Source organism: Erpetoichthys calabaricus, chromosome 16, assembly GCF_900747795.2.
Source record: "Erpetoichthys calabaricus chromosome 16, fErpCal1.3, whole genome shotgun sequence".
Taxonomy (NCBI): Eukaryota; Metazoa; Chordata; class Cladistia; order Polypteriformes; family Polypteridae; genus Erpetoichthys; species Erpetoichthys calabaricus.
Genome location: NC_041409.2, coordinates 35,333,302 through 35,356,314, shown reverse-complemented (window position 1 = coordinate 35,356,314; position 23,013 = coordinate 35,333,302). Strand labels below are relative to the sequence as shown.

Genomic DNA, 23,013 nt, shown 5'->3' with positions numbered 1-23,013 from the left:
GATTTTGTTTGCCATTGAATTGCCTTTTTGCAATTTTGTGCCTTTTTACGCTCGCTTGAGCATTTTTTGTTAAAGAAATCTTTTCTTTTTATAAATATTGTTGGTGTGCCTTTGTTTTACAGTCAGAGGTTTATGGTTATCCCTCTCCCTGTCAGAGCATTTGAAAATGTATTTTAGGGCTTATAGTTTTGTGGCCAGTTTCCCATTTTGAGGACCTGCTCCCCCTGAAACCAGCAGGTGACACTCGGGACCTGCTGCACCAGTGCAGATACTGGCCTTCTGCCCAGCCAGTGAGGAGGCCCTTGTGAAGATGGTGGAGGAGGACTCCTGCATCATAACAGTACACATGCATTTGATCCTGGCCACCAGGAAAGAAAGAAATCACGGGATCACGTGACATTTTTCAAAAGACATCCACTCTATGTTTCTTTGAAGAAATATCACAATCACATCTTCAAAGAAGACATAATGAGGAACATTGCCTAGCAGCCACTAATTCCTGCATGTGTGAACTTTTAACGGATTTGCATAAAGTTTGTCTTCTGTCTTTCTTTCATTTATTTATTTTTTTGGTTTTGGATTTTACAAACAGGAGAGAGGCTCGTATTGTTTGATATTTTGCAGTTGATGTAACACAAAAAAAAGATGGACACAGACTGTGGCTGAATTTCACAGCATGTCCCTTAGCTGTCAACTTGTGGTAATGTCATGAACTAGGAGTCCCAAGAACTAAATACTTCCAGTCAGTTCCAAAGCACGCAGTCCCAAACACTTCCAATAATGCCCATTAAAGGGGGATTTGGATGAAACAGAGGTGGGTGGCAGCGCACATTTTTTTAAAAAACTCTGAGGGTGCGTGTGTGGCCCAAGAGCTGGGCAGACATGGGGTATCTGGTGTGGAGACGAGCCGACTGCTTAATATGGACAGCTGCTCCACATCGATTCTCCACAAATGTTAATTAGGGCATCACATGCACAGGTGAATAAAGAAGGAGCCTGAGCAGAACAGGGTTAGGGGTCAGGGTTAGTGTGTGAGCTTTGAGAGAGAACGTGTTGGGAGAACGAGACAGCGCAGTGGAAGGAAGGCAGAATGGACGATGTCCCTGCAGAGATACTGTGCTCCAGGGGTGCATCACACCCGCTCCTCCAAACTGCTTGAGTGTTCCAGGAGTCCTGCTAGACCAAAGTCAGAGCGCCTCAGTTGATACCACCTGAGGTGATCAGGACGACAGCAGGGAAGAGTTGATCATAGCTGTTGGTGTCTACGGTCCAGTTTCAAGACCTGAGAAGGGTAACCTGGAGAGATGAGGAAGAAAAGTTGTGCTGGGCTGTGGCAGAAAGAAGGGACAGAAGGAAAATCGAGAGGCAAGGCCGGAGGAGGTCTGCTGCTGCAGAGAAGACTGTAAGGGTGAGCAGGAGATGCACTGAGGCCTGCAGGTTTAAGGAATGGATCCCAACTGGGGTTGTAGCCACTGATCTTTAACTTATTTATTGGAGTATTTATTGATTTTCACTGTCACCATGAACACTGAAGTTTTTTTGGATTATTCATTTAGTTATGAAGCATGGCACTGTTTGCACCTTGGATTGTTAAATAAAATCACTATTTGCTTGTTAAGTGCCCTCATTGACCTGACTCAGCTTAGAAGAAAATTATCAACATTCCCGGCTGCTGCAGCCAACCGGACTGTCACTGGGATAAAGCATCAAAATCCAGGCCAAGCCCTGAAGCTTTATGAAATAAAGAGAGTTATGTACAACAATCTGGACGAGAACATGCCATTCAGCCCAGCAAAGCTTGCCAGTCCTATCCACTGAATTCTTCTAAAAAAACATTAAGTCTCTAAAGTTTCACCAAAAGCTCTGTGAATACACGAAGCTCCATAGAGTGCAAAGACAAAAAGGAATTGCCAGCAAAGATGAATGGCAAACACAAAGCAAAACAGTCAGCTTACGAGACACTCACCAAACTCCCAAGCAAATGGGAAATGAATTGCCAGGAGCTGTGGGAGACCCTCCCGACTTACAGAGCGGAGGGTGATAGGCAGGCAACAGACATAAACGATAAATGTGAACCCCAGCCTGGGGAGGAGCCCTAGCTGAGCCTGGGATCCTCTGGGAATGTGAAAGTGCTGAGAAGTCGTGCAATGCGTCAGCCTGCGGGATTCCTAGTCCTCGAGTTGCTGAGATGAAGCAACTGCATGCAGTAGTCAACTCTGACGTGAAGTCGTGTCGTGTGCTGCCGGCCGTAGTTACCCAGCGTTCAAATGCAGCGCCTATCGAACTCACTTTATTCATTACTCTCGTTAGACAAAAACATGTCGACTGCTGCTTGACACTGGGAAGGAAATTAAATTCCTCAGCACGACGTCCTGGAGGCTTTTACATCAGGTCTGTTTTAATGTCAATGTGATCCATGTCTTCAGTGTTTTATTTTGCATAAACTCTTTTATGATATTTTCAATCTATGCGTGTTTTAGCCGCAATCTTTGACGGCTTATAGGTGGGATAAGCGGTCTGTGGTGTGGAGCAGATTATTAATAAATCGAGTCCTGAGAGCGCGCAGGCACAGAACGTGTGCAGGTGGGTGCATGGCGGGTGCTGCTCCAGGGTTGACTGTGCTGCTTGGCTGATCGCTCACTCATGTGCGATTGCAAGTGTATCAGTCAAGAGTGGGCAGAGGATCTCATCTGCACCCAATCAGAGACGTACAGAGAAGTCTGCATGGCAGACAGACAGGATAGAGAAAATAAAGAGAAAAAAAGGGAAAGGGACAGAGACAAAGGAAGAGCAGAGAAAATGAAAAGGAAAGATGGAGGTTAAAGCAGGAGAAAGAAAGAGCGGGAGGCTGGATGGGGAGAGCCCATGTAAAAGAACAATGGAGGCAGGTGAGCGGGAGTGGGCTGGAGAATCGAGCAATACAGTACTGCGGAGAAGGAGCGGCCCGTTATATGGTGCCTCCTGCAGACACTGAGGGATTGGCATCAGGGGTCATGTCAGTGGCTCGGCACGGCGTCCCAGAGATGCCAAAGCCAGGAAGTTAAGGTTGACGGTAAAGGTCGGTGGGCATCTTCTCTTACTGCCAGGTCTGGACAGGGTAAGTGGAAGAGACGCCCGGGTTTAGAAGAAAGCATTGGGGCTCCTCCGTTTTAAAGGAAGAAAGACCTGCCTCTGGATTTTAAATGTGTTCTATTGGATTTATTTATTTGAATTTGGACTTTTTAACCCCCACATTTTCACTGGTTTAATGGATTACTTATTCATTTATTGAAGATATTGATACACTGCACTTTAATTTGATCACAGTTTGACTTTCTGTTTGGTTTTAATAACAGCACTTGACACTTTTGCACCTGCCCCTCGCTATAAGTGTGTGTCCTCATTTGCTCGGCTCATCTCGGTTCATGATGATCGGAGGTTCGGGTTCAAGAGGCCCCCAGACGCAGCAGGAAGCATGGAGCCAACCTGGACTGTCATAATATTTCTCTAATAATATTCGTAATACAATAGAAAACCCCTATATAACTAATATGAAAATACAGTATGTAGAGTAATTGGAGTTGATTCACACCGAAAGGTGATATACACAAATAACTATCCATCCATCATCCAACCCGCTATATACTAACTACAGGGTCATGGGGGTCTGCTGGAGCCAATCCCAGCCAACATAGGGCGCAAGGCAGGAAACAAACCCTGGGCAGGGCACCAGCCCACCGCAGGGCATGCACACACACACACCCAGCACACACTAGGGACAATTTAGAATCACCAATGCACCTAACCTGCATGTCTTTGGACTGTGGGAGGAAACCGGAGTACCCTGAGGAAACCCACGCAGACACAGGGACAACATGTGAACCCGGGTCTCCTAATTGCGAGGCAGCAGCACTACCCACTGCGCCACCGTGCCGCCCACACAAATAACTAACATGACAAAATCGACTTGTGATCAAAGGCCTTACTCCTGGATTGACAGTTTCCTCTTTTAACAGATTTTTGATCAAAAATAAATTCCTATCTTCCCAGAGATCAGTACTGACATGAATAATGAAAATTAATGCTTCATGATTATTCCACATCTCCTTTCTCTCTGGCCACCCCCATCACTTAGGGGGTCTCTAGTGTCACAGGTTCATCGACTGTGATGGCGCTCTGCTGGACAGCACACATAGAGATGAGGAGCTTAGAACAGTTGTGAATTTACCCAAATTCACACACACACACACACACACACACACACACGTTTAGTCCCTGGCTGAATTCTATGCTAGTACGGAAAAGCAGACATTTTTAAATATCCTGGAAAAGCTCACAATCTACCAAAGCCTCTTTTTCCACTAAAAGAAAGCAAAAAAATATCCGGAAAAGCAGGAATCGGCTCTCAAGGGAGCATGCGTCCGTTGTTGGGACCACACATATCCACCCACCCCCAACAGTTCATCTGACTCAAATATTTGAGATGAGACAGGAAACCTGAGCATCGGCATAAAAATCCAGTAAGCAGGACGAGAAAGGAACTCAGAGGGCTGGAGAAATGGGGGGGCAGCACTGCTAACCCCTCATGTATTTCTTGCATCTACTAAAACAAGTATCAAATATTCTTCGATATGCACTTTTCTCTGCTTGAATATAAAGGTGCATATATTGCTGTGTATCTGGTTGTCACATACAGCCACGGCAGCAGGACCGACACTGCATGACGGAAACACACACTTCTGTGGTAGCCAGCAGTCTCACAGAGGTCAGGTCAGGTTGGGGAGCAAACACCAGCACAGCATGTTGCCACACCCACCACACAGACGTATAAATCAACCTTTAGATGCCTCACTGAACCAATCCAACACCTCGTGAAGGTGGGGGCTTTGATTTTGATCTGCAAAGTTCAGAGGTGCTCTCATTAACCTGGTCAGACAGACAGCAAGCGTATGATTATGATGAACAGTCGAAAAGTCTCATGCAAAAAAAAAAAACACCCTACCAGCCATATACTGTAAATGTATGTCACATTACACGTGATAAAAATAAACAGAACCTGATGCAAGGGAATAACCTTTCTGTATCATCAGATTATCCACTGCTTTTCAAAGACATCAATGGACAAATGATAAACGTGAATGATGTGTTGTCACAGGTGCTGTGTGTTCTGTTGTTCAGTTACCACAATAGTGTAGGAGTCGATGTAAGCTTGAAGGAACTGTTAGCTAAAGTCTTGAAAATATGAACTTCAAAATATGCATTTGAAGTAGACAGTGTGTCACACTCCATTAAATGGACCGTCATTAAGAGATAATGAAGAGCCACAGGAGAGGCTGAATTCAGTACTCAAAACACCCGAATCAATAAATCTGCCTAATAACAGCAGTAGATGTACAGACGAGGCTCCACAACATCCATCTTCTGACTGCACGTCTGAACGAATAACTAAGAGAAGTTAACATTACTGTCTCAGTGGAAATGCAAACATGTTGTGACAAAATATAGTTCTTCGGGGTCAGATTTCTGTAGCGCAGGTGGCTCAACTCCTAAATGAGACAGGAGCACTTTGCTTTTATAGCTCTCAGCCCGGAAGGGATGGAGTCAGTTGCCCTCAGTGGACGTCTTCTCAAAGCTGTAGGAGTCAGACGTGACGGCGATCATTCCCCCTGGTGTCCAGAGGTGGTAGTGCCTACCTCTGACGAGCCCGGATGGTGACCCTCTGACACGCATGCGTGACACGATCTAAAATCTATTTACTGTTGTTATGAAATATAGTGATGCCATTGTCAAAATTTCAGAAAGATATCGCAGAAGACAGAGGCACTTCTGAAACGCGTGGGGCCAAGCAGCTGCAGTGGTTTGTGAGTGTGTTTCTGTCTGTCACCACACTCATTACAATGCAGAATTTAATTATTAAGCTTCCATTACCTTGTGGTTCTGAGCTCTTGAATTGATAACAGCAATTTTAGCTTTTTTATTTCCTCTCAGTGGCAAGTCTTTGTTCAGTTGCTTTTTTCCCTCTCTCTGTCTTACAATAGTCAGTCACTCAGTCAGTCATTATCCAGCCCGCTATATCCTAACACAGGGTCACGGGGGTCTGCTGGAGCCAATCTCAGTCAATCCAGGGCTCAAGGCAGGAACAAATCCTGGGCAGGGTGCCAGCCCACCACAGGGCACACACACACACACACCAAGCACACATTAGGGACAATTTAGAATCGCCAATCCACCTAACCTGCATGTCTTTGGACTGTGGGAGGAAACCGGAGCACCCGGAGGAAACCCAAGCAGACACGGGGAGAACATGCAAACTCCACACAGGGAGGACCTGGGAAGCAAACCCAGGTCTCCTTACTGCGAGGCAGACAGTGCTACTACTGCGCCACCGAGGGGCAGGCACCCAAACCTTTCAAGTGGACAGTCTGGAGGAACTTGGGGACTCATTTCTAGGAAGAACACCCTGCGGATGGAGCCCTGGGAGTGGTGGATTTCACCTGCTGTTCGCCACACACTTTATTAACGTACATCCAGCCCCGTGAGACTAAGCAGCTAGTTGTTTAGAGATTTAGGAAATTTCACCCAATTTTTCCTTTTCCCTAAAATGTTTGAGTTTGGTGAAGGGTTTCTTTTTGTCTTTCTAGCAGAGACCTCTGCTCATTTTGAATTTCAGTTTTTTATCCTCCAACATACCTTTTCCTGCTGTTTTTAAACAAGGTAGCCTAACTTTTGCCTGTGCTTGCTGATCATGGAGTTCAGTAAACGTTTTATACCCTAAACCTTTAACTCAGGCACCTCTGTATGTCAACACAGATACGCTCTGCCAATGGAGTGCTGCGCTTCAGCGCTGTAGCTTGATCTCACGCTGCACATGTTCCAGCCTCGGTGGACACGACAGGCGAGAGCGAATGACATTTCAGGCAACCATAACTCTGGAAGTGATCAAGAAGAAGGCGGAGCACAGACAGACTTATTTCTGGATTTCAAAGCTAAAACAAAAGTCAAAGTTGACTCTATTTATATTTCTGTAGTCTGTAGAAAAAAAAATAGTTAAGCTATCATTTTGGAGGTTATTGAGTGTCTTGTTGTCATCAATGTGGTGAGGTGGTCAGCTCAAACTGCCACCCTGATCCACCATCTCACGGCCCGTTGTTGTCTATGTGGAGTCAGCATGTTCGCCCCTTTAGCTGGGTGGGTCTTTTCTCTGGTCTTCCTCCCCAAATCCACACTTATGACTCTAATTTGGCCCTGTGTGGGTGAGTGGGCCTGGAGATGGACTGTTAGCCTCCCTGTTTTTTGTTCCAGTCTCCGGTTTTCCCGTTGCTATGATTATATCGTTTTTTGGATTGCGTACAACTTGATTTTTGCCTTACTGGTTCAGTTCTGATGCATTTTTGAATATGTTTTAATTTGAATAATATTCACCGCAACAACACATTGCTTTTGTACGCATGGTGAGTGGTTGCAAAGCCGTTATTAGGATTAACTACACAGAAATGTCACGCCAAGATATCTTTGCTGTGCCTGGATGAAGGTTGGCATTGCGCTGTCCAAATCACCTAATTTTGCCAATAGTAAGCAGTGGGTGAAGTGAAAGATATGAACTGGCGGTACTCGATTTGTTCCCCCTTAGAGGTCCAATGACAGGCTGATATACAGAAATTAGATACTGCAGGTTGAGGAAAGACAAATTGTTTTCCTAATTATAGGTTGATACTTAGAAGCACTGAATGGGAAAGTGCCAGTATGGAGTACCAGGGGGTGCCAGCCTACTTTAAAGAACTGCTTCCAAATTTAACATATTGGTTTGATCTCCTCTATTTCCTTACCCAAGTTTGATTCTCGTCTCTTGTTTTGGCTTAACGAATTGATCTCCTTTCTGGCTGTTGATCATCTCACACACGTCTTTTCTGGCTCTGACTTTGGGCTCTGTTCAGTTGTCATTTTCTCGGTTTACTGGTATCGACTTCAGCTTGCTGTACGCCATCTCCCGAGCCATAAATAAATCACATTTCTGACTGCTGTTACTGTTACACCTGCGACCACACCAAGTGGACTCCCAAAGGTGACGGATCACTGAAAGATGATTCAATTGCTTTCAAGCTGGAAAAGAAAACTAAGAGACAGCCCGGCTCCCTCCTTTCTCATTCTCAATGGTTTTTGGTTTGTGATCCAATTTTTCTGGTCTTTTTTTAGCATAAGCAACAAATCAGTGTGCAGACAGCATCACAGCTGGAATGTGCTGAACGTCAGGCGATCAGAAACATTTGGGACTGGGAGAATACGCCAGGCTTTCTAGCTGAAGCTCAGCTATTGAAATGTAAAATGTGGGAAGAGTCTGTTAAGGGAAATTCCAGAGAACAGAATCTTTAGGGGCCCGTGTCCTGAGATCAGAGGAAGAGGGGCACAACAAAAGAGAATGAGCTGAAGAGTAGTGAGTTTGGGATGAAAAATCAGGTCACACACAAAGAAAAGTCATTTGCTTGTTCACTTTTTTAAATCCGCTTCTTGCAGCGCAGAGCCAAAACTGATCCTGGCACTGCCACCAACCCTACGTTTGGTGCCTGTGAGGCTCCACACCAGCAGCCAACAGCAATGTGAGCGATTTAAATAAATAAATGCATGAAGAGTCCCAGAACATGTAGGCTCCTTGTGGGTGCATGAGCCACTGCAAGGTTGAGTGGAGTACTTGGCTGCTCGCGCCTACACCTGCAAATGTGAGCGGGTCAGTCAGGAGTTCATTCACACTTTGGAGTAATATAAAAAGAGCCTACACAGTAGAAAAGGGATCAGATCACAAAAAAAGGATAATTGAGAATGAGAAATGGGGGGCCGTGAGGGAGCACGGTAGCGGGTGCCTGACAGGCAGTGAGAGTGGGAAGGCAGAGCCGTTGGTAACCTTGCAGTGGAGCAAACGATCCGCGTTCCATGAGGCAAAGCATTACCTGCTAATTTAATGGTGGTGGAGTCCTCCTTTGGAATCCAAGGGATGCCAGGTGAGTGAGAAGGAAAAGGGGAGGACGGACGACTCAGAGCAGGCTGGCAGATGCCAACAGAAGCAGCCAAGGTGGGGGTCAGAAAGGAGGACCACAGCTGCTGGGGGTATCGGCTGGCTAAGCAAGCCATGGGGTGAGCTGGCGAGACAGGAGAGAGGAAGTTTCACAGGCTCAGTTGAAAGGAGAAAGGTCAATGGCCCAGTTACTGTGTTATTTTTTTTTCTGGTTTTATCCTTGGATCATTTATGGAATTTTAACTCCTGGACTCTTCACTGATCTTATTGGATTTATGGAAGATCTTTTTACACTGCACTGTTGAAGACTTTGTTTGATTTTTAACAAAAGCACTTGAAGCACTTTGAATAACCCCCTTGCGAACGGTGTGTGCCCTCATTTGCCCAGCCCATCCTTGGGTATGTTATTGATGGTTCCAGGTTCAAGAGGCTCCCATAAGCAAGCAGGGAGGGTGGAGCCGACCCGGACCGCCACAGGCCACTGTTGGCTTTTTGAAGCATCATGTAGCTTGTGTACTGAGAAGGACTAGGGGCAAGTGAGGAGACAACAGAAGCTTAAGGTGCAAAAAGTACAAACAATGGGTGTTTTTGCTTTGTTGCCCCCCCCCCCCCCCCAACCATAACCTATCGTCAATGGGGGAGGAGTGAAAGCTTTAGATTCACCAAAAATTTTGATTTATGGTTTTTGAGGGATCTCAACGTTTTAGGATTCCTGATACTGAAAAGATTGATATCTTGATGAAGGGTGTGTGTCTGTCTGTGTGCCAGTTTCTTCAGGATGGTTTAGAGCTAAAACGGCTGGATGAAAAAAATACCAAACTCGAAAATTAAGCCTTTAATGAGGTGATGATGTGCCGATTAGTTTTTAAGCCAAATTGTGCAAGAGAAAGAGGCGCTCTAGAGGAACCATCAAGTACCGTAATTCTGCAATTAATGACGAATTCTTCTCATCAATTGCTATTGTAACAATCTATTTTATGATCAGAAAGAACAGCATCAGCGCGGTAAATAATTGCTGAAACGTTACAGAATAGTTTGGGTAACTTGGTTCCTAGGGTGCAAAGCCTACTGACGCTCATGTCTGAATGTTTCTAAATAACCATACAAACAGTGTCATTGTGCTGTGCAGTTAAAATTGTTTGATAGTTTTTTAAAATCAATAAACCAGTAAAATTGTGTCATGGGGAAAATTAAAGTCCAATAAATAGTGTCACACATGTATGTTTGGGAGAAAATTTCAGGGCCTGTCGACTGGTAATACCACTCTGTGCCAAGGGGTGGTGTTGTCACCTGAGGCTTCTCTTCTCATTCTCTCTGTAAATCCGCCGATCGTTGGCAGGCTGATGAGTGATGCCACTTCTGGTTCCTGCTCACCTGGACCTGCCCCTACCACCTCACTCACCTCATAACCATCATGGAGTGGGTCGAGCTGTACACTCGCGTCTGGAAAGATGTTTCTTCAACGATCTGTTAGATCATGTTTATTAATTTTTCCTGCAATTATTTGGGGTTCACCTCTGGTGCCCCAACTCTTTATTCCTTGTTGTGTTTTTCATTTACAATAGTTAAAACTATTAAGGAATTAAAATAAGAATCCATCTTCTCTTGCACCAGGGTGTGTGTCTCTCTCTCGTCTGCCCTGCTCCCACTCTAAGGCTAATGAACAGGTGCGAGATGCCAATAAACACGGGCTTCCCTACTCGTTCACGGTGATGTTCTGTCAGCACACTGACAGATAAGATTTAGAGTCCTACCGGAAGATACACGTAATAAAACAAAACAAATAAAAGAAAGATAACAAAATGAAACTGGAGACCCCAACGGGAAGCAGGAATTGAAGCTGAAAGATCAAAAAGGTTTAAAGCAGAAAGTAACACAAAAGATGAGAGTTAACAGAGTTGTTTAGTCTTTTTTCATAAGGGGTTTTTGTATTTGCAGATCAAATGAGGAAACGAACTCAAAACCATCCTTTTATTCTGTCGCGTGGATAATCACGGATCACAACCTCAGAGGCTGAGCCCCTAGAGACGCCGGGAGCAGACCCAACAACAGGCATTTGAGGATCCAAAATAGACTTTCAAGACATTGCAAAACAAAACAAAAACACTGTAAATAAGCAAAGTGGAATTAAATCATGACAGGCCACCTCAGCCCGTACCCGCCCAGAGTCCCTGGAGGCTCTCTCTCTGAGTCTGCCATCCTCACTGGTGTGTGCAGTGGGATTCCCAGGGCCCTCGATGGCCTATGCTTCCTCTCAGTCAGCAGGTTTGTATCCGCTTCCTCTCAGGTGGCACTTCTCACTCACTCCCCAAAACCATCTCCAGAACAGTCCACTCTCAAACTGTTTTACACTCTGATTTCCTTTCAGTTCCGTTGTTTTGACGTCCTCCCTTTCTCCCTGTATTCCGAACTTTATATACCCTATGCAAAATGATCCATGGAGCTGCTAATGATGGATGGCTGCACTGATCATTCCCATGCTCAGGAATGACTCATCAGCCCATTCTCCCCATTAAGCGCTACATGGCTGCACGTCTTTCCTACGCACAGTATTATAAAGAATCAGATGACACGTCATGCCACAATGCCAGTTCAATAAACCATACAGGGACTGGCTGGAGCAGATCAAGACACCCCGTTCATCGACCCCATGGTCTCAGTGGTCTCAGGACAAGTATTACCAAAAAACATTGGAAGATCCAGCGCAGATCAACACCTCCCCAGGTCAGAAGGTGCTACTGCTGTGCATCTGGCTCCACTTTAACTTTTGAGAAGGAATTCAATGAGCCAGCATCCCAAATGAGCCCTCTTCCGCATGCTTTCTCCCTTTTTGCGTGCTGCGGCGCACACCACTCTTCAACGGTTTTAAAACTTTACTTGTAATTAGGGAATTTGTGGCTACTGACTGGAGGCAATTCTGAAGACTGGGAAATTGTAGCAGCTGGGCAACCATTCGTCGAGCTGAATTACTACAAACCGGCTGGAAATAAATAAGAGGAAACATGGAAAACTGAACTGAACTTTAAGCTATCCAGCTGGGAAAAAAAATAAAAAGACGACTCCTTCCAAGTTGAAAACAGGCCAGAAGTAATTTGGCCAGCTTTGTGGCTTCCTAGCTGATTTCTTTAAACTCAAAATAGCTGTCATGTCATGACCAACAACGACTTTCCACACAAGTCATTTTGGACAATTTCTATTTATAAAGCGGCACATATGTGTAAATCTTTCGTTAGGGGCTTGTCAGAGGAGTAGTCTGGGCATTGCAAGCGTGAGTACACTGACCTCAAGACCAATTAAAGTTCATGGGGCTACACCACAACACTCAATGAAGCCAACAATCTGAAGAATCTAAACCTCATGCAAAGGTCTATTAATTTCACAGTTTTAATTGCAGGGTCATCTTATGCAGTATGTCATGACCACCGAGAAGACATTGGTCACCTAACATTTGTCAATAACATTCCAACAGCATCATAGCAACCACAAACACAAAATGGCAGTGCCCATAAAAACGAAATCCATAAAATGAGGGTGCTCACGAAAAAGTCACAACTATGGCGAGACCTGTCACTATTCTGACAATAATTACAGGAGGACGAGTTGGGTCTACACACTGAGGAACAGGGCCAGCAGCAGGCACGTCATGTGCAGGCCACTTGTCATCAAGGTCGTGCCGTGGGTACATCAAGCAGCACACACCACCCACAATCCTGAAGTCTGCATGTCCGTCTCATATCTGTGGGGGTTTCTCCTCTGCTCTTCCTCCCAAAAGATATATGTGGCTGATCGATCGATCGATCGATAGATAGATAAATAGATAGGATATTTGTTCCCAAGGGGAAATTTGGCATTTACAGAAGCTCAGTAGATAAATTAACAAAAAGTAAGATAGATAAATAAAGATATATACACAAACATTATGTTCTTGTGGTTTTCATGGGCACTGCCATTTTGTGTTTTAGGGTGCCAGGATGTGGTTGGAATGCAACACAATGATCTCTTGATGGTCATGACATACTGTAATAAGATAATAACTGCAATAAACAGTATGAAATTATGCAATTTATAAAATGCCAAGAAAACTTGATTTGAGCATGGCGTCTAAAAAATGTAAACTGATTTGCACGTCTTAAAATTACAATTTTTCGTCACAAAATGAATTAGAGTGGATCATTCCATACTGACTGGCTTATTGCCTGGTTGCGTTGTCATTTTGGACTTGATGGCATTTTGGATTTGTAACCAGATATTTACTGAAATTTAGCAAGGACAAATGTGGGATTCACATAAAGGAATATACAATAATACCTGTCAAGAAGTAAAAGGTCAAAAGAGACAATAAAAATAAGAACAGTTCCCCCTGTCCCACTAGTGCCCACCTTTTTGACAGCCTTGAACAGATGGAATGGAAAACATTGAGGTTGACGATAGCTGGACACACCTAAAGATGAGAAGATTGACTGGTATGGAGAGTGGTGAGGAGGAACAAAAGGCACCCAACTCGAGGTCAACTGTGCCATAAACTGCCATTTAGCAACTGTGTCACCCGGACGGGGCTCATGCCCGGCCGGGACGCCCAGGAAGACAGGAGGAGGGCTCAATCCTTCTCCAGACCGCGAGGGGGCGTCCGCCCTGGTTGTATAGGGGGCCACGGGTACAGGGCTTGGAAGCCCAACCCTGTAGGGGCCCGTGGTCACCGCCAGGGGGCGTCCCCCTGCCTGAAGGACCCTGGACCTCAGTACTTCCGCCACACCAGGAAGTGCTGGGGGGAAGAAGAGAGGGAACACCCGGAGTGCTTCCGGGAGGACAGCTGGCATTTCTGCCACACTGGGGCGTGTCCGCGGGATTGCCAGTGCACACCTGGAACACATCCGGGTACGGATAAAAGGGGCCGCCTCCCTTCATTCAATGGCTGGAGTCGGGTGGAAGCAGGACAAGGTGCTAGAAAGAGAAAAGGAGGCGGTCCGAAGAGGCAGAGTGGTTGGCCTGGACTTTGGGGAAGATTGGGGTTTGTGGCACTTGGACTTTGTAAACAGTAGTATAAATAAATGTGTGTTGGGTGACATGAGCGTGTCTGCCTGTCTGTGTCCGAGCCAGTCTCCACACAACGTTAGGGTCCGATGTCCCATCACTCCTCCCTGCTGACAGTTCGAGAAGGTGGAATAAAGGAGGGAAAAGAAGGAGAATCAGAAGGACAGTCAGCAAAAGGCATGGCAGCAACTGTGCCCAGAGAGGATAGCATCTGTTGAGGTGGACAGAAATGGTGAGGAGTGCCAAGAACATTGACAATAATAGAAAGAAAGGAGAAAATTGGAAACAGAAGACAACCGAAATTGGTGGACATTTTCTAGAACATAGTATAATGGGAGCTGACACTGGCCAGATGTCCCAGCCAAGATGGATGGTGATCACTTTCCTGGACAGGACTGTAAAATGGACAGAGATGGCCTTTTAGGACTCTATGCTTTCCCTATTCACTATCTGTAGTTGTGGCCATTAAGTGGTGTCATGGGGTCCCACAGTACAAGTACACAAACATCAGCCACATGTTGAAATAACCTTATATTTGAAGTTTGTGCCTTCAGTGCACAAATCCTTCCTTTTTCTTCTCTCTTTCTACCAAAATGAGCTCCAGCAAGTGTTGTCCTCTTTCTCCCTGAGTGAGATGCGGAGGCCACTTTTATGCAGGAATTGGGTTTCTTCCAGAGCCACCACAACATTGTATGTAGGAAGTACATCCAGGTCAGACACAAGCCCCTGAAAATAGGGACAGCCATTTCCTGCAGCTGTCCCTGCTGGCACCCACAGGACACAGCAGGGCTGCCCAACAGGACCACAATTCCCTGTTTGCTCTCTGGGTGTGTGCTTAGGTGCACTGGTGCATGGGTACTGCCACCCAGCATATCGGGGGAGCATACAAGTCCTTGAAGGCTAATGCTGTGCCTTCCATCAATCCATTGCATAACCCAGTCTGGGAAGGGGAACGCCATCCATCCTGGCTGGGACATCAAACCAGTGTTGCCTCCTGTTACAATATGAATGTAAAGCTTGTGTCCCAAAGTGGAAAGTTTTTGAACTGCAGATTGTTTATATTAAATATTAATTATTATGCTCAAACAAACCAGGAGGAACTAAATTTACAGAACTTTATTTGTGTGGCATCACAAGCATCCATTCTTGTATGTTCTTCCTGTGTTGAACTAGTCAGTAATGGTGGAGAGAAAAGAAGGTAAGGACTTGCCACAGAACCTCATAAAATTAGATTACCAAGGAGGAGAGCTATAGCTGTGGCAACGGTCCTGCTCCACCAATGCTGGCTCCTTCTTGGTACCCATGCATCTCCTGGCAAAGCACCAGCAGCAATAACCATAAAAACAGCAAAGCTGGCAGTCTGGCTTTTTCACCTTCTCCCCCTAATCGTGTACAGCTGACAAACTGTTTGCCGTCCTCCGGAGAAATGTAAACACTAGCAACTAGCACCTCCATTTTGTCAGTTTCAATAGCATGAGTCGTCTCAGAAATACAACATTTTTCATTATTGGCAACACACAATCGGAGACAGATGTGGTTAGATATACAGGTCACTTGAACTTATGAGTGCAAACCATCAAGATGTGCAAAAAATCGTAATTGAGCAATGAGGTCTGTAATGTGAACGTAGTGAAAGAATCCTCAAACAAAACAAAACAAAATGCAGAAGCTCCAAATAGCACAAAAGACATCCAATATCTGTTAAAGGCAAATCCAAAAGCCAACCATGTCCCAACACAGAATCCAAAGAGTGGATAAAATAACAGAGCAGTAAAGTCGAACAAATGCAATAATTCACAATGCGCCAAACACAAGACCCCCTGGCACACTCACGATGAGCCACCAGGAACTGTGGGGGACCCTCGAGTTATACTGAGAGGAAGGCAGTGACCAGAGGTGACCGGCAGGTGGCCCCACCTCTTGGGGGACCACCCACAAAACACATGGCTAAGAAATTATAGCAGCGAGTTGACAAAAGTAACATTAACAAAAATCAAACAGCCCAAAGGTGAACGAAAAGGACACAACACATGGATGTGAACCCCAGCTAGGCCAGGAACCCTGGATGAAGTACAACAGAGCTACGTCCAGGAGGTTCAACATGGCACATTTCAAACCCTGGCATGTGGGGCATTGTTTTAGATGACTTCAAGTCACTGATTACCAATGTGAGGTTAGTTTTGATTTCTGATCATTCACTAGCCCTCTGTGGACCTCTACTAGAGGGTGAAAAAAGACAACTTTTCATTACATTTGGGAATATTTCAATTTTAAATATTTAAATTGAAGCACATGTTTGAATATTTCAAATATGACACAACTATTTTTGTTTATTATGTGTGTCTACCTCATGAAGTAAATCATTTAATTTCTTATGACTACACCAAATTAGGTCAGCTAATGCTAATTAAGACATTTTACATTTTATAGCACCTTGAGCATTGGAGAGGCACTGTATAAAATAAAATGTATGATATTTCTGATTATTGTTATTACAGTAAATACAGTTAAATGCACTGCTTGCTGTGACAGGAGTCTTAGGCAAAGTATGGCTTCTACTACAATGCAGGGAATGGAACTGCAGTGAGACCTAGTTGTGTTTTCTTAATGTGACAAAAGACTACTTTCAAGGGTAGAAGATGTCTTTATGTATAAATATACAAGGGGACCCCCTGACAAAAGTAACTGAGAGACATTAAAAGAGTAGAAGACATAGGTTTCCTTTTAATTAATTACTGTATAGGGATGTCACAATACTAGAACTTTTGTATTCAATATCAGTACCAGTGAACTTTCATGATACTCGATATCTATTCGATACCACGGCAAAAACAAAGAACCCTTTCACCAGCTTTTTAATGGAAAGGACCTCCGTTATTTAATTGGAGAACATGGTGTATGTGCCTGTAACAGAATTTAAAAAATATAAATAGTATGTGGCCTGTAGGGGGTGCCACTGAGCCCCACACCCCCAGTTCATCTAAAGCGCTATTAATTCAAACAAATCCTTCCTACAGGCCTATGTCGTTTACAATGCACCACAACTCTTTCTCTTCCAGCTGTTTTTCTCCACACCCGACTCCCACTCTCCATGACTCAAGTGAAGGGCTCTCTTTTAACCTCAGACCTAGGAGTACTTCCGGTGTTCAATCTATTGCCCCCTGGGTCAGGCAGGACCACCACTGTCCCTGTAATATCAGTATCCAAGAGGCCTCCCCACAGAACCCAACATGGCGGGCCCATGGAACCACACCTGCCATGCTGCCCTGCAGGCGTCCATACTGGAGCTGCCACCCAGTGTATGGAGAGATGCTCTGCCTGTAGCAGGCAGTCGACCACTGTGCCGAGTCCATCCCGGATGGTGGTCTGTGGTTGCTAAGATGTCACTCTTGATGTAGCCACTGTGACATCTTTCTTTGTTTGCATCCTGGCATATAAAGGAGATATCGTTACCTCCCTGGCCTTCTGTTATCAAGGCCTCCTGGTCAGGTAAAGGAGTTGGGGTTCATATTGGCTGGGATGCCAGTTCATCGGTGACAACTAATAATGACAGCAAATTTAAAATAGCGGTTCCATCAAAATTAACCATAAGGACAGCATTTCCTTGTTTGTTTTCAAAGGCACTACACAAGATAAAGGGCAATTAAATAATAATAATAATAATAATACATTTTATTTATTTGTAGGCGCCTTTCTAAACACTCAAGGACACCGAACAATAGACAAAACACAGATTATAAACAAAAGTAAAATACAAAAGTTAAAATCAGACAGAGCAATTGTAATCAAAGAGAAAAAGCAGTCTTAAACAAATGAGTTTTAAGTTTAGATTTGAAAAGTGAAAATGATTCAATATTTCTACGCTCAGATGGTAGTGAGTTCCAATGCTCTGCTCCCCATAGTGGTAAGACAGACGAAGGGGACAGTCAAGTGGATGGAGGAAGAGGATCTAAGGGTACAGGAGGGAATGGCAACATGGAGGAGGTCAGACAGATTTGGAGGGGCCAGGTTGTGGATAGCCTTAAAAGTTAACAGAAGAATTTTGAATTGAATTCAGAACTTAACTGGAAGCCGGTGAAGCTGCTGCAAAACGGGAGTGATATGGTGAATAGAGGGGGTTCTAGTAATGATGCAGGCAGCTGAATTCTGGACCAGTTGAAGCTTATAAAGAGACTTGTGAGAAAGACCAAAGAAAAGGGAATTGCAATAATCAAGACGAGAAGTGACAAGGCTATGAACAAGGATAGCAGTGGTGTGGGGAGTGAGGGAGGGGCGAATACGATTAATGTTACGCAAGTGGAAATATGCAGACCGGGAGATGTTATTAATGTGGGACTGAAAGGATAAAGTACTGTCAAGGATGACACCCAGACTCTTAACCTGTGGGGAAGGGGAGACAGAGGAATTATCAATAGCAAATGAAAAATGATCAGTTTTGTATAATGTTAATTTTGTACCAATGAGGAGAACCTCAGTTTTGTCACTATTTAATTTAAGAAAATTTGAAGAAAACCAGGATTTGATTTCTGCTATGCAATCAATAAGCGAGGAGGGTGGAAAGGAAGCATTAGGTTTGCTAGTGAGACAGAGCTGGGTGTCATCAGCATAACAGTGGAAGCTAATGTTATATTTATGAAAGATATTACCAAGGCGAAGGAGGTAAATAATGAAATGTCCTGGGGCACACCTGAAGTAACAGCAGTGGGTTGGGATGTGAAAGTTTTAAGCTGAACAAACTGAGTGCGGCCTGAGAGGTAGGATCTGAACCAATCTAGTGTAGTGTGGGTAATGCCAATCGAAGATAATCTATTGAGAAGAGTAGTGTGACAAATAGTGTCAAAGGCTGCACTCAGTTCATAGAGGATGAGAATAGGAATTAAACCAGAATCAGCTGCCATGAGGAGGTCATTAGTAATTTGTATAAGTGCCGTTTCTGTACTGTGGATGGGACGAAAACCAGACTGTAACTGTTCATACAGATTACTTGGAGATAAATGAGAATGAAGTTGAATAGTCACTATTTTTTCAAGAATTTTGGAAATGAAGGGTAGATTAGAAATAGGACGAAAATTACTGAAATTAGTTGGATCGGCACCAGGTTTTTTCAGTATTGGGGTAATTTCAGCAATTTTAAAAGATGAAGGAACAGTACCAGTAGTGAGAGAAGAGTGGGTTATAGAAGATATAAGAGGGATCAGAGAGGGGAGGCAGGCTTCGACCAGAACTGTAGGGAGGGGGTCCAGTTGACAGGTGGATGGCTTAGACTTACAGACAAGATCTGAGATTTCTGAGAAAGTAGGAAGCTGAAAAGAGGAAAATGAGTGAGTTGGTGGGTGAAATTCAAATGAAGTACTGGAGGAATCCGTACAGAGAGACTGATGAATCTTCTGGATTTTTTCATTAAAAAAGGACATAAGGGAAATGCAAAAATCAGTTGAGTAAAGGTGAGAAGGTAAAGAATCCAGGGGCTGTGTGATATTATTAAGCAGTGAAAACTTGGTGTTGCCTTCATTGGAAGAAATAATGTGAGTATAATAGTTAGATTTAGTTTGGGCAATACAGTCCTTGTAATAAAGTATATGGTTTTTGTGAACAAACAGTCCAGTTTTTTTATATAACCATTTAAGGTGCCGGCCTTTGGCTTTCAAAAGCCGAAGTTCAGGTGTGAACCAGGGAACAGAAAAGGAGAAAGAAACAGATCTAGTTTTTAATGGTGCGACAGAGTTAAGAATACCATTAAGTCCAGTGTTATAGTGTGAGATCAGTTCTTCAGGAGTGGATAAATTATGAATGTCTGTAAGGGAATCAATATTAGAGGAAAGAGAATCTAAGTTAATATTCTTAATATTACGGAAAGACGTGAGACGGGAAAGCTTAGTGTTGGAAAGTGCAAGTTTAACATTGAATGAAATAAGAAAATGATCAGTTATGGGGAGTTCATCCACAGTACAATCAAGCGGGGTAACTCCAGGATAGCAAATCAAGTCCAAGATATGTCCTTTGGAATGAGTGGGAACATCAGTATGCTGCTGGAATCCAAAACTCTCAAGGCAGGATGTAAAGTCTCTAGTAATAGGGACATTGACATTATCCATATGTATATTGAAATGATGAAACAGTATAAGTGTGTAAGGAAAACAGAAAAGTCGTTCAGAAAGTCATTATTTGGTTTAGGGGGCCGGAAAACAGTTGCAATAATAGTAGGAATAGGTCCATTTAATTGACACACAAGAGATTCAAAAGAACTGAAGGCAGGAACAGACAACGGCAAGACTTTCCATTTCTCATGGAACATTAATGCGAGACCTCCTCCCCTGCCAGAGTCACGGGGTTGAGAGATGTATACAATCCCCGGGGGAGTGGATTCTTTAAGTTGTGAAAGTTATGGGGTTGTTGCCATGTTTCGGTTAGACAGAAAAAGTCAAACTTACGATTAGTGAGAGGCCCCTTGCTTGTAAGTGTGCGGATGTTAAGCAAATGGAAGTTGTGAACGGTTATCGCATTTAGCAACGGTGTTAACCGACCGGGCTAGGCTGGCTAACACACTGTGGTCAGCGACTCTGCCTAAATTACGTGGAGGATGTCGAGAACTGGACCAGTTGGAGTTTATTATTTTCGAACTGTCATCTTGGATACTCCGGCGGGTCCCGCAGTGGATGCATCTCCGATGGGGGAGGAATACGATGTCTTGGTGGAGATACAGGCCAGTCAGTAGAGGCTCGGACAGGTGAAAGCGGAGTCGGAGTAGCTTGGCAGCTGAGTACTGAAGCAGGCCTGTCACAGGTAGGATAGCGAGCGACAGGAGGGACCAAACAAACACGAACCAAATATATCCTACCGGTCCACATATTAAGCGAAGATGCAGACAACTCAGATGTCTGGAGAACAAAGCCAAGTAAGATTCAAAGCAGGGATAGGCCTAAGAATAGTCCATACACAGCCAGGAATGGAATGGAAATGAAAAAAGGAGGAAGAACCAAAAAGAAATGGTGTGTTGTATATTAAGCATAAGCTGAGCCCCCTGTGATGATGTCAACAAAACAAAATGTTATAGACGACCAACTTGGCCCGATTAGAATATGATCCAAGGTCCTGGGTTCAAACACTGGCTTGAGGGCTGTGTGTAGATATTTGCATTCTCTCCATGTTATCTAAATGTCAGTAAATAATCACATTAGAGGTATCTGTGCTCAAGGAACACTCCACCCAAAAATTACATTTATTTATATGTTACTTATCTTGGGTAGTTTTTAGTGGTGTCTTAGAAAAAATGTTAATCTCGCCTCCAGTTCATCCGTTAGCTACGGGAATGAGGAGAGGCAGAGGAGATACACCGACATAACCGTGCAAACCTCAGACGGTGGGACTGTTTGGGAACAAGTGTGACAGGACAAGGTGACAAAATTGATCACCACAAGTGAGCAGCTCAGAACGAAAACGCAAGCGAGTTACACTTTTTTAAGGTTACAAAAACCTAACAGCTAATATCAGTTAAAGGATGATTCAGAAATTCTGCCTGAGGAAGTCCACAACACAAAAGGAACCATTCAGTAAATCGAAAGTTATTAAAGACACTGTTAATAAACTTTGGGATACAAAATGCCTTACTAATTTGAATGAAAAAGCGAATTACGGGTAGAATCATAAAGTACAGTATTATAATCTAAACATGTAAAGAACACGTTGAGATGGGTGTGGGATTCCATATAAGAGACACTATACATAATAAAGCATAAATGGTGAGTTTCAGTGATGAAGTTCAGCTAAATACATGATGATGGGTACATTCTTGCTCGTGTCCACCGGGCTGTCAAATCAGGGACATATACGTCCATCGCCCCGACTAACGGACGCGAGGGTGAAAACACGCGGATATCAAAAAGGCACTGCGTACCTAACAAAGAGCCCACGAAGATGATGACTTGCACAGCGATGGTGAAGTCCCGGTATCCACGCTCCTGGCCGTAGCCCTGCCCGTCCACATGCAGCAGCAGCAGCTCGCTGGCGCTCTGGTTGCCGGAGAGGGACGCGGCGGCGCGGCTGGACGCGTTCTGGAAGTCGACGATCCTCGGCGCCGCGCTGTCGTTGGCGATCGCGGTGTCCAGGCTCCCCGTTCCCTCTTCCATTGCTCGCGCGTCGCTGTGCTAGCCTTGTAGCTTCTCCGCCTCCCTCACCATCTGGCTCTGGCACTGGCACATGCTACGGTCAAAGTTGCGTCCGTGGGTACCGCGGCTGTCGGTGACAGAGACTGATTGTCTGTCTGTCAGTCTTGTGGTCCCGTGTGAGGAGTGAGAAGGGGAGCGAGAGAATGGGGGGAGAGAGAGAGGGGGAGGCGCTGACGCTGGAAACCGCGCACACGGGCACTGCTCGCCTAAATAGCCCCCCGCGGCCGTGAGTGCGCCTCCGTTCGGAGCACGGGTATTGCCAAGCATCCAGATGTCCGCGAGAGGCATCCTTGGTCAGGTTAGCGTTGCCCTGGCGACTAGATTGCCTTCACGTGGGACCTTTCCGCCACCGCCCCCTGGAGAGTGCTTTCAGTAGAGTGCGTGCCTTTGAACCCCAGCCAGCGAGACACCCGTTTTGTGCTTAACATTTACCACATATTTGTGACCCGCGCCATCACGGGCACGGGATGCCTGCTGCGTGTGCTTTACTGCTCAGTCACTGTCAGCACCGTTGCCCGTCTCACGCTGACAAAGCCTGGTCGCCGTGTTCTCTGCGGAAAATCGTGCGCGCCTTGCGCGTTCACGCCTTCTCATTCGTTTACGAAACGAGCGACGATTCGCCACATATGCAGCTGCGGTCTGTTTAACGGGGAGTCCGGTAGACGTTGACAGCTCGATGGTCATTTTAAAGCCAGCCAACTGTTAAAAAAACATTCTGGGTGAACAGATAAAATGACATTAGTGGGTTACTACAACGAAACAGTGGCGTCAGATTTTTGCTCGCAAGGGTCGGTTACGCCACCTCCAGTTCACCGTTAGCCACACGAAACG

The 23,013-nt window shown here is 44.9% G+C and overlaps 1 protein-coding gene across 1 annotated transcript in view; it reads right to left on the bottom strand.

Moving 5' to 3' along the window:
* The window catches only part of gpr176 (G protein-coupled receptor 176), a 54,093-nt gene extending 31,440 nt beyond the window's left edge, over positions 1 to 22,653 (bottom strand). Inside the window, exon 1 of the mRNA XM_028822246.2 lies at positions 21,912 to 22,653. Coding sequence (XP_028678079.1) covers positions 21,912 to 22,143 — 232 coding nt within the window. The 5' untranslated portion in view covers positions 22,144 to 22,653. The remainder of the gene's footprint in view (positions 1 to 21,911) is intronic.
* Between the last annotated feature and the right edge of the window lie 360 nt (positions 22,654 to 23,013).